The following is a 15012-nucleotide window of genomic DNA, read 5'->3' on the forward strand; positions in this document are numbered from 1 at the left end:
TTCATTATCGTCTACAGTTAGGTAAGTTTAATATTTTTAATTTCTAGTTGTGTCTTCATATTGCTTTGTGATTTATCGCATTGAAAGATTTTTTTAATTTTTTTTTCTCAATATATGTTTTAGGCTTCATGTTTGTTGATTGTTGTAGATTTTTTTTTCAATTTATGTTATAGGCTTGATGCTTGTCGAGTTCTTTGTTGTTGATTGTTATGAATTCTTTCGTTTATTTTTTTGGTTCTCTTGACTATTATGAATCATTGTTTAATTAATTAAGGAGAGTATATAAAGAGAGAGGTAGAAAGAAGAGACCTTGTATGATAACCACCGTCGCCATCTCTTCCTCTATATAGTATTGTTTGTAAGTTTTAACTAACTTCCAATTTTCAAATCCAAAATTTCTTTTTGCTATGAGTTTATTTTATTTTATTAAGAACAATTGCTAACTTTTATTCGATTAATTTAATATTAAGGATATAGATTGAAGTTTGAAGCTTATTTGTTTAGCCATGCCGTTCGGATAGAGAATTTCACCAATGTCATAGCTTTCAATCAAATTCTTTTTTATTTTTTTCATATATTAGATTGTAGAATGATTGACAATTTGGTGGATTAATTTGTTCTTTAATTCAATGGTTGAATTAATTATTTGATTAATGGGTCCATATTTTATAACAAGGACAATATAATAAAATTTACTTTTAAATAATTTTACATCCAATCAATTAAATACTTGAATCTTACATTCCAACAAAATGAACCAAACAATATAATCTCACATTCCATTCACAATCTTACGTTTCCATAATCTGATTAAGTATAATCTAAAATTCGACAAATCAAACACCTTAAAAAGGTTATTTTGTGTCAATGAGTGATGATCTCTAAACAATGCATAGTACAATTACAACATAAGGTAAGATTAAAACCTAAACATCGTGACATCTAAAGCATTAATTCTTTTTAATTCAACTAAAACTTCATTTATCTTTAACATAATTTTTATAAAGATATTTGTTATTAATTTTTTCCCACCACCATTATAGTTGGCCATTACCTAATCTATGTTACAAATGTGTAAATCTATACTCTCATCAAACATGCTAACATCTTATTTAAAATACTCTTAAAAACAAATACAAATAATTAAATATTCACCCATTAAATTTGTTAACATGTAACATCACATAATTTGCCTAAATTTATACTTAACTACATTATATAAATTGACAAAAAATATTTCACAAACAGTCTTAAATAATTATAATGTCTCTTTTTTTTAATATTTTACTATACCCTATAAGATACTTGTCAATTCCTAACCATATTTCTACTCTATATCAAATATTAAATAATATAGATATAAAAGAACACATAATTAACTACATAAAAAAGTAAACAACAAAAAGTTCAAATCACTTCATTATTTTTAGTAGGTTATATTCAAAACACCAAGATAACCAGGATCCTATGGCATCCACATACATATATATACAGGTATTCAAAGTTACTTTGTTTTGTTGTTCCCACTCTAAGAGCAGCGGGTAACTAACACTGATTGCAAGCAGTGAAAAGTGAAAAAAAAAAAATCACATTTCAGCAAACAGTTTCTCTGCCTTACCACCTTCAGCTAGTGAACCCTTGGTCCATCTTTTCAGCATTTCTAAGGCTGCCTTGGGCTGGTCCATAGGCACCATGTGACCAGCATCATGAACCTGTTAAAGATCATCATGCAGCTATATCAACAACCAGCCAGCTGCAACTAGATTTAAAGACACAGGTAAATGTTGGTATAGAGAAGGACCAGACCTTAAGAAAACCAAGAGGTTCATGAGTTTTCAAGACTCCTGCTTCCGAGCCATCAACCACAAATGGAACCTCTGGCGATGCTACAAATTCTTTTCGACCAGACCATTGCATTGCATGAACCCATCTTGAATTGCCTGTTCCAAATATTATATTGTGATCCGTAATTCGCTAGATGTATCTGGTATAATTTGCCCCTCCCCCCATCCATAAACGAAACAGAACATGCTTACCGAGCCAGTTGCAGATAAGATCATATTCACCAGCATAGACAAGAAGCTTGATTCCGTCCTCAAGGAGAGCAGGAATGCCAACTTCAAGATTCCGCATCCAGTCAACCAGCATGGCCTGATACACTGTAGGGCTGCAGGAAACGAATTCTATATTCCCAACACCAAGAGCATCCCTAACAGATTTCTTGTTCAGAAATGTCTCCATGTTTGAGAAGTCATAGCAAAGACTCCCCTCACATTTCTTTCTAATATCATAGTACTGCAACAAGAAAACATTGGAGCATTTCAAATTTTATTCAAAGAATCATAAGATATCAGACCACAGATGACTCCTCTCAATAGCTTTTTTTTTTTCCCTTTGAAGTGTCATGTCTGACCTCTATGACCTTCTAAATACACGAAAAAACTTCTAAAAGAATCGAATATAACTATGTCAAACACATACCCATATCAGACACTCACAGTTGGATCTGAGTAATTTAAGTTATAAGTGGTTTAACAATAGGAAAAAAATTCTAGGTATCCTTTGCTCATATTGCTCATAAAATATCTTAAGAAAGAATGTCAATGATATTAAGACCAATTTCAGGCCCTACTCCATCATTCATAAACTATATTCATTTTCTTTTCTAATCAGGCAAATTACATTATTTGCACAAAAACTTTTCTCCAGATATTTTAGAAGAAGATAGTTTCGTAATGCTAGGAAAAGAAACACATTCTACATCACAGGATATTACAGCAGAAACAAGAACAACTAGAACCAATTAAGCAAAAAATTCATCAAATCTGTTTCTAAGCATTAAAAGATAACTGATCCCACGTAGTAAGCAAATAATTTATGTCTCTTACATTTATACCACCAGCACGTGCTATGATGCTAGCGAATATGGTATTGCAGACAAAATAGGAAGCCATGCAAGAGACTGTACCATCAGTGCCTGGAAAAATGGTTTTCCAAAAAGAAAGAAAAAGAATCAAGGAGATAAGCAACACTGATTCAATCTGTGATATAACTTTTTCTAAAGAAAATCTTATAATATAAAATGCAGAATTGGGGGGGAAAATCAATTCTTTGAAGTTTGAAAATTCGAGGTAAATATGTAGAGAATGATCATACAAAAGAGATGAAGCCATTTCAGATGCAAAATTACCACAAAGCTTTATTGCAAATTCACAAACTGGAACCAGCTTGTTGATTAAACTATAGTCAGTCTTCTTAATTAACCCCATGTCTAAAGCATAATCGGGGTAAGCTTTATACTGGATTGCAGGGTCAGTCAGGCCATTTCCAATAGCAAATCCCTGTAAAACACATTGTAGTTGAAGTAAGCAAACAAATGAATTGATTCAGACGAGTTAAAACTTCGGGAAATTAGTAAATAAAATCTAGAAGCTTTACGTCACATAATTAGTAACACACCTTCAGGTTTATATGAATTCCATCTTTAGCTTTGTTTCCTCGGTGGAGTCGGGCAGCAAAAGCTGGAATGTAGTGCCCAGCATACGATTCTCCAGTTATATAAAAGTCATTCTTGGCAAACTCAGGGTGTTCAGCAAAGAATGCCTAACATAATAAAAAGAGCACAGTCAAAACAAACAAATTTATTCGTTTTTCTCTAACATATTGAATGAAGTTTATTCACTTCCACAATATTGACAATAATAGTTCAGTGGAGAGTAAATAATTATGCTAAACTCCTTTTCTTCCAGAATAAGATCCAATGATAAACAGACTAACCTGTAAAAAGTCATAAAGGTCATTGCTAACTTCGTCTTCATTATGACGAATGTCCCTTCGGTCAGAGCTATAACTAAAGCCAGTACCAACAGGCTGGTCTACATATAGAAGGTTTGACACCTAAACACAAAACCGAGAAAGAGGAAAGATGAAAACATGTCCATCATCATTTATATAAAGAACTTAAAACTTTTTAATATTACATGGTTTCAAAACGATACAAAATTATAATTATTCAATGTGATACCTAATTTGGAAAACACCAAATACCAAAGAACGGAGAATATTAAGAAAAATACCTTGTCCCAACCAAACTCATTCCAGACAAGAGACATGTTATCAGAAATGGAGAAAGGGCCATTTTCATAAAATAAAGCCAGTTCACTACTGCAACCTGGACCTCCAGTCAACCAGATTACAACAGGGTCCTCTTTGTTACTGCGTGATTCAAAGAAGAAATAGAACATTCTGCCAAAAAACAGGAAGAGTGAAACCAAATTGAAAAGGAAAATATTAGTAACATTTAAAGGGCGAAAAGCAGGGGAGAGATATAGCAAGTAAGCTGTTTGTAAATTTCGATAAACCCACCATAGAGGTAATTAATCACCTCTATCCATTTCAGGGGGGGGGGAGTGAAAACTGAGAGATTGACTATATAAACTGATAATCAAGCATGAAATGAAGATTACATGTAAAGTTTATAAAGTTTAATTAACCTAATAGCGGAACAAGAAAGCTGCAATCTGGAAAATATGTTATTCTGTGACTGGATTATTTTAGGCTTGAGTATCAAGAAAGCATTTAGTCTGCAATTCATTTCAAAAGACTTTAATAGATATGGGCAAAAGATGAGCTCGCTCAGCTTCGTTTGTTTAATATATATTTTTTCCTTGGAGTCCAATTCTCATCGGTATGAGTCAAGGGAATGAAAGGCCCTGTAGCCTCTAATTTCTTGAAGAGGCAGATGATAACCATTCAAGCATTAACATTTACAAAACAAGTAAGATCATCATGAACTGCACAGACATTTATGCAAGACCAAATTGTTTGAGACAAACCTGTTAGGCTGTTACATATCTAGAGACTAAATTTAAGAAAATTTTAAAAGAAAAAAGATTCTGAATTTACAAGGCAACGGGAGAACTTACATATAGAAATTCACCCAGAAACCAAATAAATTTCAGGGATTTAGAGATTAAGCCCGAGAGGCAACTTAAGATTAATGAAAAACTACACACTGAAAATTACAAAAATAAGATTTATTTTAAAACCATGAATAACAAGAATCAAGCAAAAAAAAATAGAGTCATCGCCTTTTAATAACTAGAATTTGAAATTCCTATTCCAAATTTAAACATCGAAAATATTCCTTAACAAATGAAATACTGATTTTCTTTAACTAAAAATTATTTTAAGATTAAAAGAAAAAACCCTAATTCCAATTAAATCCAAACTTTCAGCTATAAAAAACCAGAGAAAAATCACCTCAATATCCAATTCATGGGGCTTTAATTATTAAACCCCCAAATCTACAATGTTAACCCCCTTCACCGATTAAGTTACAATAACTATAATTTAAGGGCTTGTAAAACCCCCCAACGAAGCCGAGCATTTAGCTCAGTGCTTGGAGCGTGATTCCTGCTCAAGAGCATGGTTCTCGAATCAAATTTTTTAAAAAAAAAATCCTCCAACATAATGAAAATTGAAAAAAAAAAAACCATCAAATGAATATCCCAGTTAAAAAAAATTACCTGGCATCATAAGAATTAGGAAGCTTGTAATAGCCAGCATGATGACTCAAATCGTCAACAGAAACCCCACCAAGGGCTTCCAAACCGGGGAACTTGAACCGCTTTTCCACCAGCTTCGAATCCTGGGGTAACGAAACTCGGCCTCGATCGACCAGGTTAACTTCCTCTTTAGGAAACAAATTCAACTCCCTTATCAATTTCTTTGCTTGCACCGACGGAAAACTCGACCCGGCAAAACGTAGGTCGTCTAAGACAGGGAATACGGCGGCGGAAGAGGAAACCAGAAAGAGATGGGAAAAGAATATTAGACTTAGAGATTTCAGTTTCGCCATCTGTTTTTTCATCTGTTTTTTCTAGGGGGAAACGAAAATGGCAAGAGAAACGAGTATTTATAGTTAAAATGAGTGAAAGAATTACTGACAGTATGATGTTTGGCTATCTAATTATAAAATTTTTATTTTGACCTCCAGGTTTGGATCCGCTATGCCTCCCGCCTATACAAACTCACCTTTAGTCATCAGTTTTATTTTTATCACCCACATCTTATATCGTTTCTTTATGGTCACTAGTAGAGGTGCTCATGGGCCGAGCAGCCCGGTCTGGGCCGACGGCTCACCTGTAATATGAGAGGGTTCGGATAAAAATATAAACCCGAAATATAAGTTTGGAAAAAAAAAGACTCGTCTAGAAAATGGGCCGGGCTTCGAGCACCACTTTTTTGGCCCGGGTCTGGCCCGAATATAATAAATATTTATTTTTTTATTTTTTTTATTTTAAAATATTTTTAAAATACTTTTTTTAAAATTTTTTTATTTTTAAAATAAATTTTTGGTGTTTATTAAAAAATGGACCGGGCCAGACTCAAGATTAGGAATTTTTTCTCGGGCAGGGCCTAGACAAAATTTCAGACCCATATTTCGGGTCGGGCCGGGCCTAGGACGCAGGCCAAATTTTTTTGAGCCCAGCCCGGCCCATGAGCACCTCTAGTCACTAGTGATGATGTTGTCTTTTTCTAATTGATATAATAACACATTTAGTCTTCAGTACTTACACAATTTATTAATTTGCTCTTAATTTTAAATAATTCAATAAATTTAATCCGCCAATTTCATAAATTCTATCAACTTATCCTCAAACACACATAATTAAATGATGGTTATATAGTATTGTTTATATGTGTTTATATTTAATTATAATTATAAGGCTCAATTGTTCATTTAGTCCTTTGAACTTACACTTTCTCTCAAATTGGTACTTATATCTTTTTTTGTCTCACGTTGGTACCCGAGTTTCCATTCCGTCAAGGGCTTGAGTACTTTTTTTTTGTAACGAAGTTAAATACATGACACATGATACTCTCAGGTTTTAACACATGGCAATGATAATGCTATAATCTATTTTTTTAATAAAAGTGTTTAAAAATTCAAAAGAAAATATAAATTATAAAATGTATGTATCTAAAATATTAAAATATATATAAAATTCAAAATAGAAAAATCAAAATTCATAAAACTTACATCTTTTCTAAATAAATTGAAAATAAATTAAATGAAGATAAAATTTAAAATAAATTTTATATTTAGAGATGGATGCAAATTATTACACGATTCAAGTTAACAAGAATGTAAAAGATTATGATTTGAAAATGGCTTATAGGAAGCTTTTTCTTTTTATTTGTTAATTATTTGTTAGGTCTCATAGAAAAAATTGGATTCCTTCGTTGAAAATGTTATTAGCACGATCATAAATGAAGTTTATCAAGATTTTTAGGTTTCTTTTAGCTCTCAGTTCATCTTTTCGCTTGGAAATTTCAAGGTTTCAAACAATTTCTTGAAATTTCTCCTTAAAATTAAAAGTAGCAAACTTTTTTAGTTTTCATCGCCCTCGAATGGATGGTAGGAATCGAATATGGAAGAGACGCACGATTGGAAGTTAGATCGGGAGAGGTCGGAGACCCTTTTCCACAATTAAATGTGTTTAAATATAACTATACTTATATTTAATTATATGTCTTTGAGGATCAAATTGATAAAATTTGTAAGTATTAATGACTAAATATGTTATTATATCAATTAGAAAAAATATCAAATTATCACTCCTGTTTACTATTTAATAGGAAGTGACCAAAATAGAAACGATCTAAAATATGAGTGATCAAAATAAGAATGATATATAATATTGTTAACTAATTTAAAATTTTTCATAGTTCAATGACCAAAACTCAGAATTTATTTCTCACAACATACGGGCCTTTTCAATTATTCGTAGATTCTATGTTCACCCTCCACTAACACAGATAATTTTTATTTTATTACCTTTTTAAATCCTAACATATTTACTATCGATCCCCGACTTGGGTTCTGGGGATGTTACATTTACATTTTATAAAAGTGGTTAATTTTCAGTTTTGGTCTTTTTAATATGCTTAAATTTGAGATTTAATCATTATACTTTAATTTCTAACATTATTTGGTCTTTATATTACAAAATGCTATTAATTAGTTTAATATTTTATTATAATGTAATCAATTAAAATGTTACGTGATTATATATAATTTGAAAGTAAATTTCTAAACCCAAAACGTAGAAGAACTAAATTCTTGAAAATAAAAGTAGGAGGACTAAATTTTAAATGTACAAATTGTAGAAATTTAGAGTCATTGTTGTTTGGATAAGTCGGGTATCAGTCTAGTGAGAGTAGGGGTGAGCAGAATTGATTCGATTAAAAAATCGAAAAAAATTTAAATTTCAAGTTAATCGAATCGAATTAGTTCGAGTTGAGTTGAACTTCACAATTCAAATAATTCGAATAACATATTGGTGTAAGTACTCTTTTGGTCCTTAATCAATTTTGAAAATAAACAAATTGGTCTCTCTCATAATAAAAATTAGGGTAAACTACACCCATGGTCACTTTTGTCTACCTTAGGTTACGTTTTAGTCATTTACGTTATCATGTTGTAACATTTTAGTCACTGAGCCATTAATCGTCGTTAATGGTGTAACGATAAGCTGACGTAACACGTTAAATCATCATTTCAAATAAATTTTTAGGTTAAATTATACAATTGATCCCCATATTTTTTTCGTTTTAAGTAATTTAATTTTTTTTTCTTTTATGTTCTTTAAACTTTCATCTTTTTTTTTCCATTCTCTTTTGTTTCTCCCTCTGGTTTCAAACATTTCCTATTTCTTTTAACATATTAGGAAGTCGAATTGGCAATGAAAAAAGAAGTAGGAAGTCGACTGTCATCATTTGCGTATAACCAAAACCCATAAACCCATACCATGCTTCTTTCTTCACTACCAATTCGACTTCCTGATATGTTAAAAGAAATAAAGAAGGTAGAAAAACAGAGGGAGAAGCAGAAGAGAATGAAAAAAAAAAAAAAGAAAGAAAGAAAGTTAAATGAACATAAAAGAATTAAATTGCTCAAAACGAATAATTATGGGGACCAATTGTATAATTTAACCTAAAGTTTTTGTTTGAAATGATGATTTAACGTGCTACGTCAGCTTACCATTACACCATTAATGATAATTAATGGCTCAGTGACTAAAACGTTACAACACGATAACGTAAGTGACTAAAACGTAACATTTCAAACATAAGTGACTGAAATGTAACCTAAGGTAAACAAAAGTGACCATGGGTGTAGTTTACCCTAAAAATTACAAAATGATTTTCAAAAATTCAAAATAAATTTTATAATCCAAAATATTTATAGAAATTCCAATTTTTAAATTATAAAAAATTAAAAAATTTAGAAATATATCAAAAAAGTTAAAATTTTAAAATATTCTAAAATAGTAATTTTAGAACCTAATTAATGATTCAAATTTATCATACTCAAGAAATTTTTTCTTATTTTGCTTTGAATTTTTTAAAATATATATGATTTCAAATTTATGTTCTCTAATATAGAATTAATTATACTATAACAATATTTTTATTTGACATGTTTAATTTTTTAATTTAACTCGAACAATTTCATTTGATTCGACTCGACTTGAATTTCATTTCACTTGACTCAATTCGAAAAAATTTAAAATTGAGTTAGGATGATAAAATAAGACTTGTGAACTCTACTAATTCAAAATATTTTCACTTGATTTAATCGAGCGCTCACCCTTAGATGGTAGATGCTTTCTAATGATTTATTCAATTGAACCATACAAACCAATGGTCTGACCAATTTGACTATTGGTCCGGTTTTGAAAATCTTGCTTAAAATATATTTTAATTTTCAAAATTCTACCATATAATTTTATATAAACTAATAATCAAATATTAATAATATTTAAATTTTAATAAAAATATATAATGTAATATGACGACATAATTTGTTTTTGACCAAAAATAAATAATTAAACGTATGAAAGCAAGCCAACAAGACCCCCACCCACAGGAACAGTGAGAACAGAAACAAAAGAAAAACCCTGTTCCGAAAAACACTGTGGATTTTGTTTTGTCAGAAAAAGGAAAATTAATTAAGAGGTATAGAAAAGAAAACGGTGGCTGCAGTGAGAGAGAGTGGAGCCTACCAACCCTTGCGGTCATACCTCGTCAGATCCGTCCTTTTGGGCCCCACTTTTTCACTCCTTCTTCAACGCTGCTGCTGCTTCTTCTGCTGCTGCTTCTGTTGGGTTTAAAAGGGAAAAGAACTACAGACAAAAGCCACACATTCAAAAACAAAATCTTCTTATACAGACCCAAAAAGGGTTGAGCTTTAGTGGTGTGTGTTTTTCCTGCCATTGCTGGATTCATTCTTTCTTTGAACTTTAAATAATAATAAGGTATGGGGGTGTTGATAAAAATATTTACTTTGTTCAATCTGTTCTTGTGAAACGAGCCTTCAATGTTAAATGGTGAATCAATTCTACACTGTGAGTGAGTGTTTCTTTCATTTTCAATATATATGATCAACTTTGCTATCGAAACTACCTTCTTTTATATGTTTTTGGCTACTTTTGTATTGATAAAAATGCCCTTTTCCCCATTGTTTTGCGGTCTTGTAAAGTTGAGTTTGTTTTTGACTGGTTGGCACCAATACATAGATCTGAATTACATTGGAAATGTTATTTTATTCTACTAAATTGAGAAGTGGGTCTTTATATCTCAACTTTCTTTGTATTTTAAATAGCTTCTTTAGATCTGTCGTGCTTTAGAGTTCAAGCTTTACTTATTGCCTTTATGCCTTTTTAAAGAAAATTGAGAAGTTGGGTCCTCTTTGTTCTTTGTGTATCATATGCTGGAATTTAGCTTTAATGGAGTATTGTATTTTTCACTTTTAGTTTTTAAATTGTATTGTAGATTTCTGTTAATTAGAATTCGTGGATTCTTTTTATTTTTAGTGATTCAAAGATTTGAAGTTTGATTTCTTAGTTTTGCTTTGGAAATGTATGCTTTATTTTCTACAATTGTTCTTCCATGGTTGTTTGTTTGAGTGGCATTGATGTTTTCTTAATTAAAACATCATATCTGATATGAATGTGGCATTCAGTTTTGGATAAACTATGAACTACATGTCCTTTTTTGGTATTGACATTCTTTATTGTTGTTGATTAATTTCATTTCTTTGATCACAGCGTGGCTTGTCGTGACGTGATCGCATTTATGAGATCGTTTTAATAATAGGAAGTATCATAAATATGGATCTCCGAGAAGATAGCGTAAGGTTGGAGTCCCTGCAAGCAACCTCTAGAAATATGTCATCATCGTCAGCATTCTTTTCTGCGAATCAATCACCATTCTTCTCTCCAAGATCATCAACGTGTCAATTGTCCGAATCGACAAGGTCTGATGCTCAATGTAACAGTATTAATTTCAGTGCTGATCCTCCAAGTTCCAGTTCTGGAATCCAGGTTCCAGAATGCCTTGCAGATGTCGGATTTTCTGGCTTCCAGAAATTTGATCACGTGCCATCTACAACTCTTGTTGCAAGTGGCATACGATCTAGTTATGATCATATGGGTGACAATGGTTATAACGTCCCTATAGCGAAGCACAGAAAGCATATGAGAAACCATGATATGTCATTTTCCCCTGTTCCGATATCATTGTCTTCTAACCGACGGAGGAGCTATGACGTATACATAGGTTTGCATGGCCGCAAGCCTTCCTTAATAAGGTTCACGAATTGGCTCCGTGCTGAGCTGGAAGTTCAAGGGATGACTTGCTTTGTATCTGACAGAGCTCGATTCAGGAATTCTCGTAAGCATGAACTTAGGGAAAGGGCAATGGATGTTTCTTCCTTTGGGGTTGTAATTCTAACAAGGAAGTCTTTGAGGAATCCGTATACTATTGAAGAGCTTAGATTTTTTTCAAGCAAGAAAAATTTGGTCCCTATCTATTTTGATTTGAGGCCTGGTGATTGTCTTGTCCGAGATATAGTCGAGAAAAGGGGAGAGCTGTGGGAAAAACATGGTGGTGACTTATGGGTTCTTTATGGAGGATTGGAGAAAGAGTGGAAGGAAGCTGTTAATGGCCTGGTTCGAGTGGATGAATGGAAACTAGAAGCGCAGGACGGTAACTGGAGAGACTGCATATTACAAGCTGTTACTGTTTTGGCGATGAAGTTAGGAAGGCGAAGCGTTTTAGAGCGATTGACAAAGTGGAGAGACATGGTGGACAAAGAGGAATTCCCGTTTCCTCAAAATGAAAACTTTATTGGCAGGAAGAAAGAATTGTCGGAGCTGGAATTTATACTTTTTGGTGATATTACTGGAGAATCAGAAAGGGATTATTTTGAGCTCAAGGCTCGATCAAAGAGAAAGAATTTGACTGTTGGGTGGAGTAACAGCAGTTCGGCGGAGGAAAGGCACCGGGCGAGTGGCAGCCAGAAGGGTAAAGAACCAGTCATTTGGAAGGAGTCTGAAAAGGAGATTGAGATGCAAAGTTTTGAAAGGCAACACTATCAAAGACCAAAAGGTGGACAGAGTTCACGGAGAAAGAGATCAAAGAAAACTGTATATGGAAAGGGCGTTGCCTGTGTAACTGGGGACTCAGGAATAGGGAAGACTGAGCTTCTTCTGGAATTTGCCTACAGATTTCACCAGAGGTATAAGATGGTTCTATGGATAGGAGGGGAAAGCCAGTATATTAGGCAGAATTATTTAAATCTCCGGTCGTTTCTAGAGGTCGATGTCGGGGTTGGAAATTCCATTGATAAAAGCAGGATTAACAGCTTCGAAGAGCAAGAAGAGGCTGCTATTTCTAGAGTCCGGAAAGAGCTAATGCGAAACATACCTTTTCTGGTGGTGATTGATAATTTAGAGAGTGAAAAGGATTGGTGGGATCAGAAGCTTGTAATGGATCTTCTTCCTCGTTTTGGCGGTGAGACCCACATTTTGATATCCACTCGCCTTCCATGTGTGATGAACTTAGAACCGTTAAAACTCTCGTACTTGTCTGGAGTGGAGGCAATGTCATTAATGCAGGGAAGTATTAAAGACTATCCTATTGCAGACATTGATGCACTTAGGATCATCGAGGAGAAAGTTGGAAGGCTAACTTTGGCCTTGGCAATTGTAGGCTCAATGCTGTCCGAGCTACCCATAAATCCAAGCAGGCTACTAGATACCATCAATAGGATGCCCTCGAGAGACATTTTATGGAGTGGTAGGGAAGTTCATTTATTGAGGAAAAACACTTTCCTGCTGCAACTCTTTGAGGTGTGTTTTTCGATATTCGATCATGCAGATGGACCAGGGAGCCTGGCAACGAGAATGGTCCTGGTGAGTGGTTGGTTTGCACCTGCTGCCATTCCAATTTCCCTGTTATCCTTAGCTGCTCACAAGGTACCCAAGAAACATAACGGAACCCAGTTTTGGAGAAAGTTATTGCATTCCTTGACGTGTGGTTTTTCTTCATCATACTCAAAGAGATCCGAAGTAGAAGCATCGTCCATGTTATTAAGGTTCAATCTTGCAAGAAGTAGCACCAAGGAAGGTTATTTCCATTTCAATGAGCTCATCAAGGTTTACGCTCGGAAGAGAGGAGTTACCGGAGCTGCTAATGCCATGGTACAAGCTGTTGCTAGTCGCGGATCATTATCCCTCCATTCGGAACATGTATGGGCAGCATGTTTCTTGCTATTTGGATTCGGTAATAACCCTAAGGTCGTTGAGCTCAGGGTGTCAGAACTGTTATGCCTTGTAAAACAAGTGATTTTGCCTCTTGCGATTTGGACATTTGTAACATTCTCTAGGTGTGGTGCTGCTCTCGAACTCCTCCGGGTATGCACCGATGCTTTGGAGGCAGCAGACCAGGCATTCCTTACCCCGGTTGAGAAATGGTTGGACAAATCACTATGTTGGAAGCCCATCCAAACTAATGCTCAATTGAATCCATATCTGTGGGAGGAGTTGGCATTATCAAGAGCCACCGTGCTAGAAACCAGAGCCAAGTTAATGTTAAGAGGGGGACAATTCGACATCGGAGATGACCTGATTCGGAAAGCTATTTTTATTAGAACTTCAATCTGCGGTGAGGATCATCCGGATACCATAGCTGCTCGTGAAACACTGAGCAAACTTACCCGGCTTCTTGCAAATGTTGAGACTCATACTTCATCATAGATTCTATATTTTCTTGTTAGCAATTTTAACCTTAGATTATACAAAGTTTACAAATGACAACTCCTGTAAACAGTTCACAGAATTTCTTCTTCTTCTTAATTTTGCATTCTATTCGATTCAATGCAGAAACCAACTATTTTAACCATGGATTCCAATGACATTTTAACTAGGTTTGACCACTCCCTAAAACTTTGCACCATCTTAGTTTTCATCTTTAACTTAAGCATCAGAGAGTGCTTCTGAGAAAAGCTTCTGACACCCTTTGACTAGTTTTTGTCTTAAAGCACTTGTTTAACTCGCCTCAAGCTAACCCACAAATTTGACATCAACAATAATAATAATTTATTTTTATAAAAATTTAATAATTTAGTAAAAATTAAAATTTTACGTAAATAATTAAAACAAATTCAATGTTAAAAGTGTATAATTATGTTATTAAAATTCTTATATTCTTTTATACATGAGATCAAAGTTTATATATAACCATAATATTTATCCGTTATGAATAATAGTTCTCTAAGGAAGAGTTTGGTTCAAGTAATCTTATGTTTCTAAGAGTAATGTAAGATTTCAAAATAATATTTCATTGTTGGATTTCAAAGATTAACTTGAGCCGGTAATCTTATAGTGCTCATGGATCCGGCTGAGCCTCGCTCCAAAATATTTTTAACTCTAGGCTCGTTTTCAGGTTGTCCCAACCTACTCAAAAAGTCCATTTTATTATTTAAAAAATTAATAAAATAATAAAAATTTACTTTTAGTTGCTATTTTATGTATTTTATAATCAAATTTTAATTTAAAAACACTTTTTATTATTTAAATTGATATCAAACTAGGCTAGATAAAGTGCAAAAAATTTTATCCAAGCCCGACCCTCACGAGCTACCTGACCTTTAGATAGGTC

The 15012-nt window shown here is 33.4% G+C and overlaps 2 protein-coding genes across 5 annotated transcripts; one reads left to right on the forward strand and one right to left on the reverse strand.

The window, feature by feature from the left end:
• Nucleotides 1–1392: 1392 nt before the first annotated feature.
• LOC105779726 (serine carboxypeptidase-like) lies at nt 1393–5908 on the reverse strand. Its single transcript, XM_012603629.2, has 9 exons — nt 5529–5908; nt 4077–4245; nt 3778–3897; nt 3460–3603; nt 3191–3341; nt 2889–2977; nt 2037–2295; nt 1807–1940; nt 1393–1712 (listed from the first exon to the last, which is right to left on the reverse strand). Exons 1-9 carry the CDS (start codon nt 5870–5872, stop codon nt 1587–1589), a joined length of 1536 nt encoding a protein of 511 aa, XP_012459083.1. The 5' UTR covers nt 5873–5908; the 3' UTR covers nt 1393–1586.
• Nucleotides 5909–9931: 4023 nt separating this feature from the next.
• On the forward strand, nt 9932–14253 carry LOC105779725 (hypothetical protein). Of its 4 annotated transcripts, none has more exons than XM_012603625.2 (2): nt 9932–10419; nt 11118–14253. In XM_012603625.2, exon 2 carries the CDS (start codon nt 11181–11183, stop codon nt 14106–14108), a length of 2928 nt encoding a protein of 975 aa, XP_012459079.1. In that variant the 5' UTR covers nt 9932–10419; nt 11118–11180; the 3' UTR covers nt 14109–14253. The 4 variants fall into 4 exon arrangements, with proteins under 4 accessions (XP_012459079.1, XP_012459081.1, XP_012459080.1 ...); XM_012603627.2 differs by having other exon boundaries at nt 9932–10415; XM_012603626.2 differs by having other exon boundaries at nt 9932–10325.
• The last annotated feature ends 759 nt before the right edge of the window (nt 14254–15012 follow it).

This window comes from Gossypium raimondii, chromosome 4, assembly GCF_025698545.1.
Source record: "Gossypium raimondii isolate GPD5lz chromosome 4, ASM2569854v1, whole genome shotgun sequence".
NCBI classification, from domain to species: Eukaryota; Viridiplantae; Streptophyta; class Magnoliopsida; order Malvales; family Malvaceae; genus Gossypium; species Gossypium raimondii.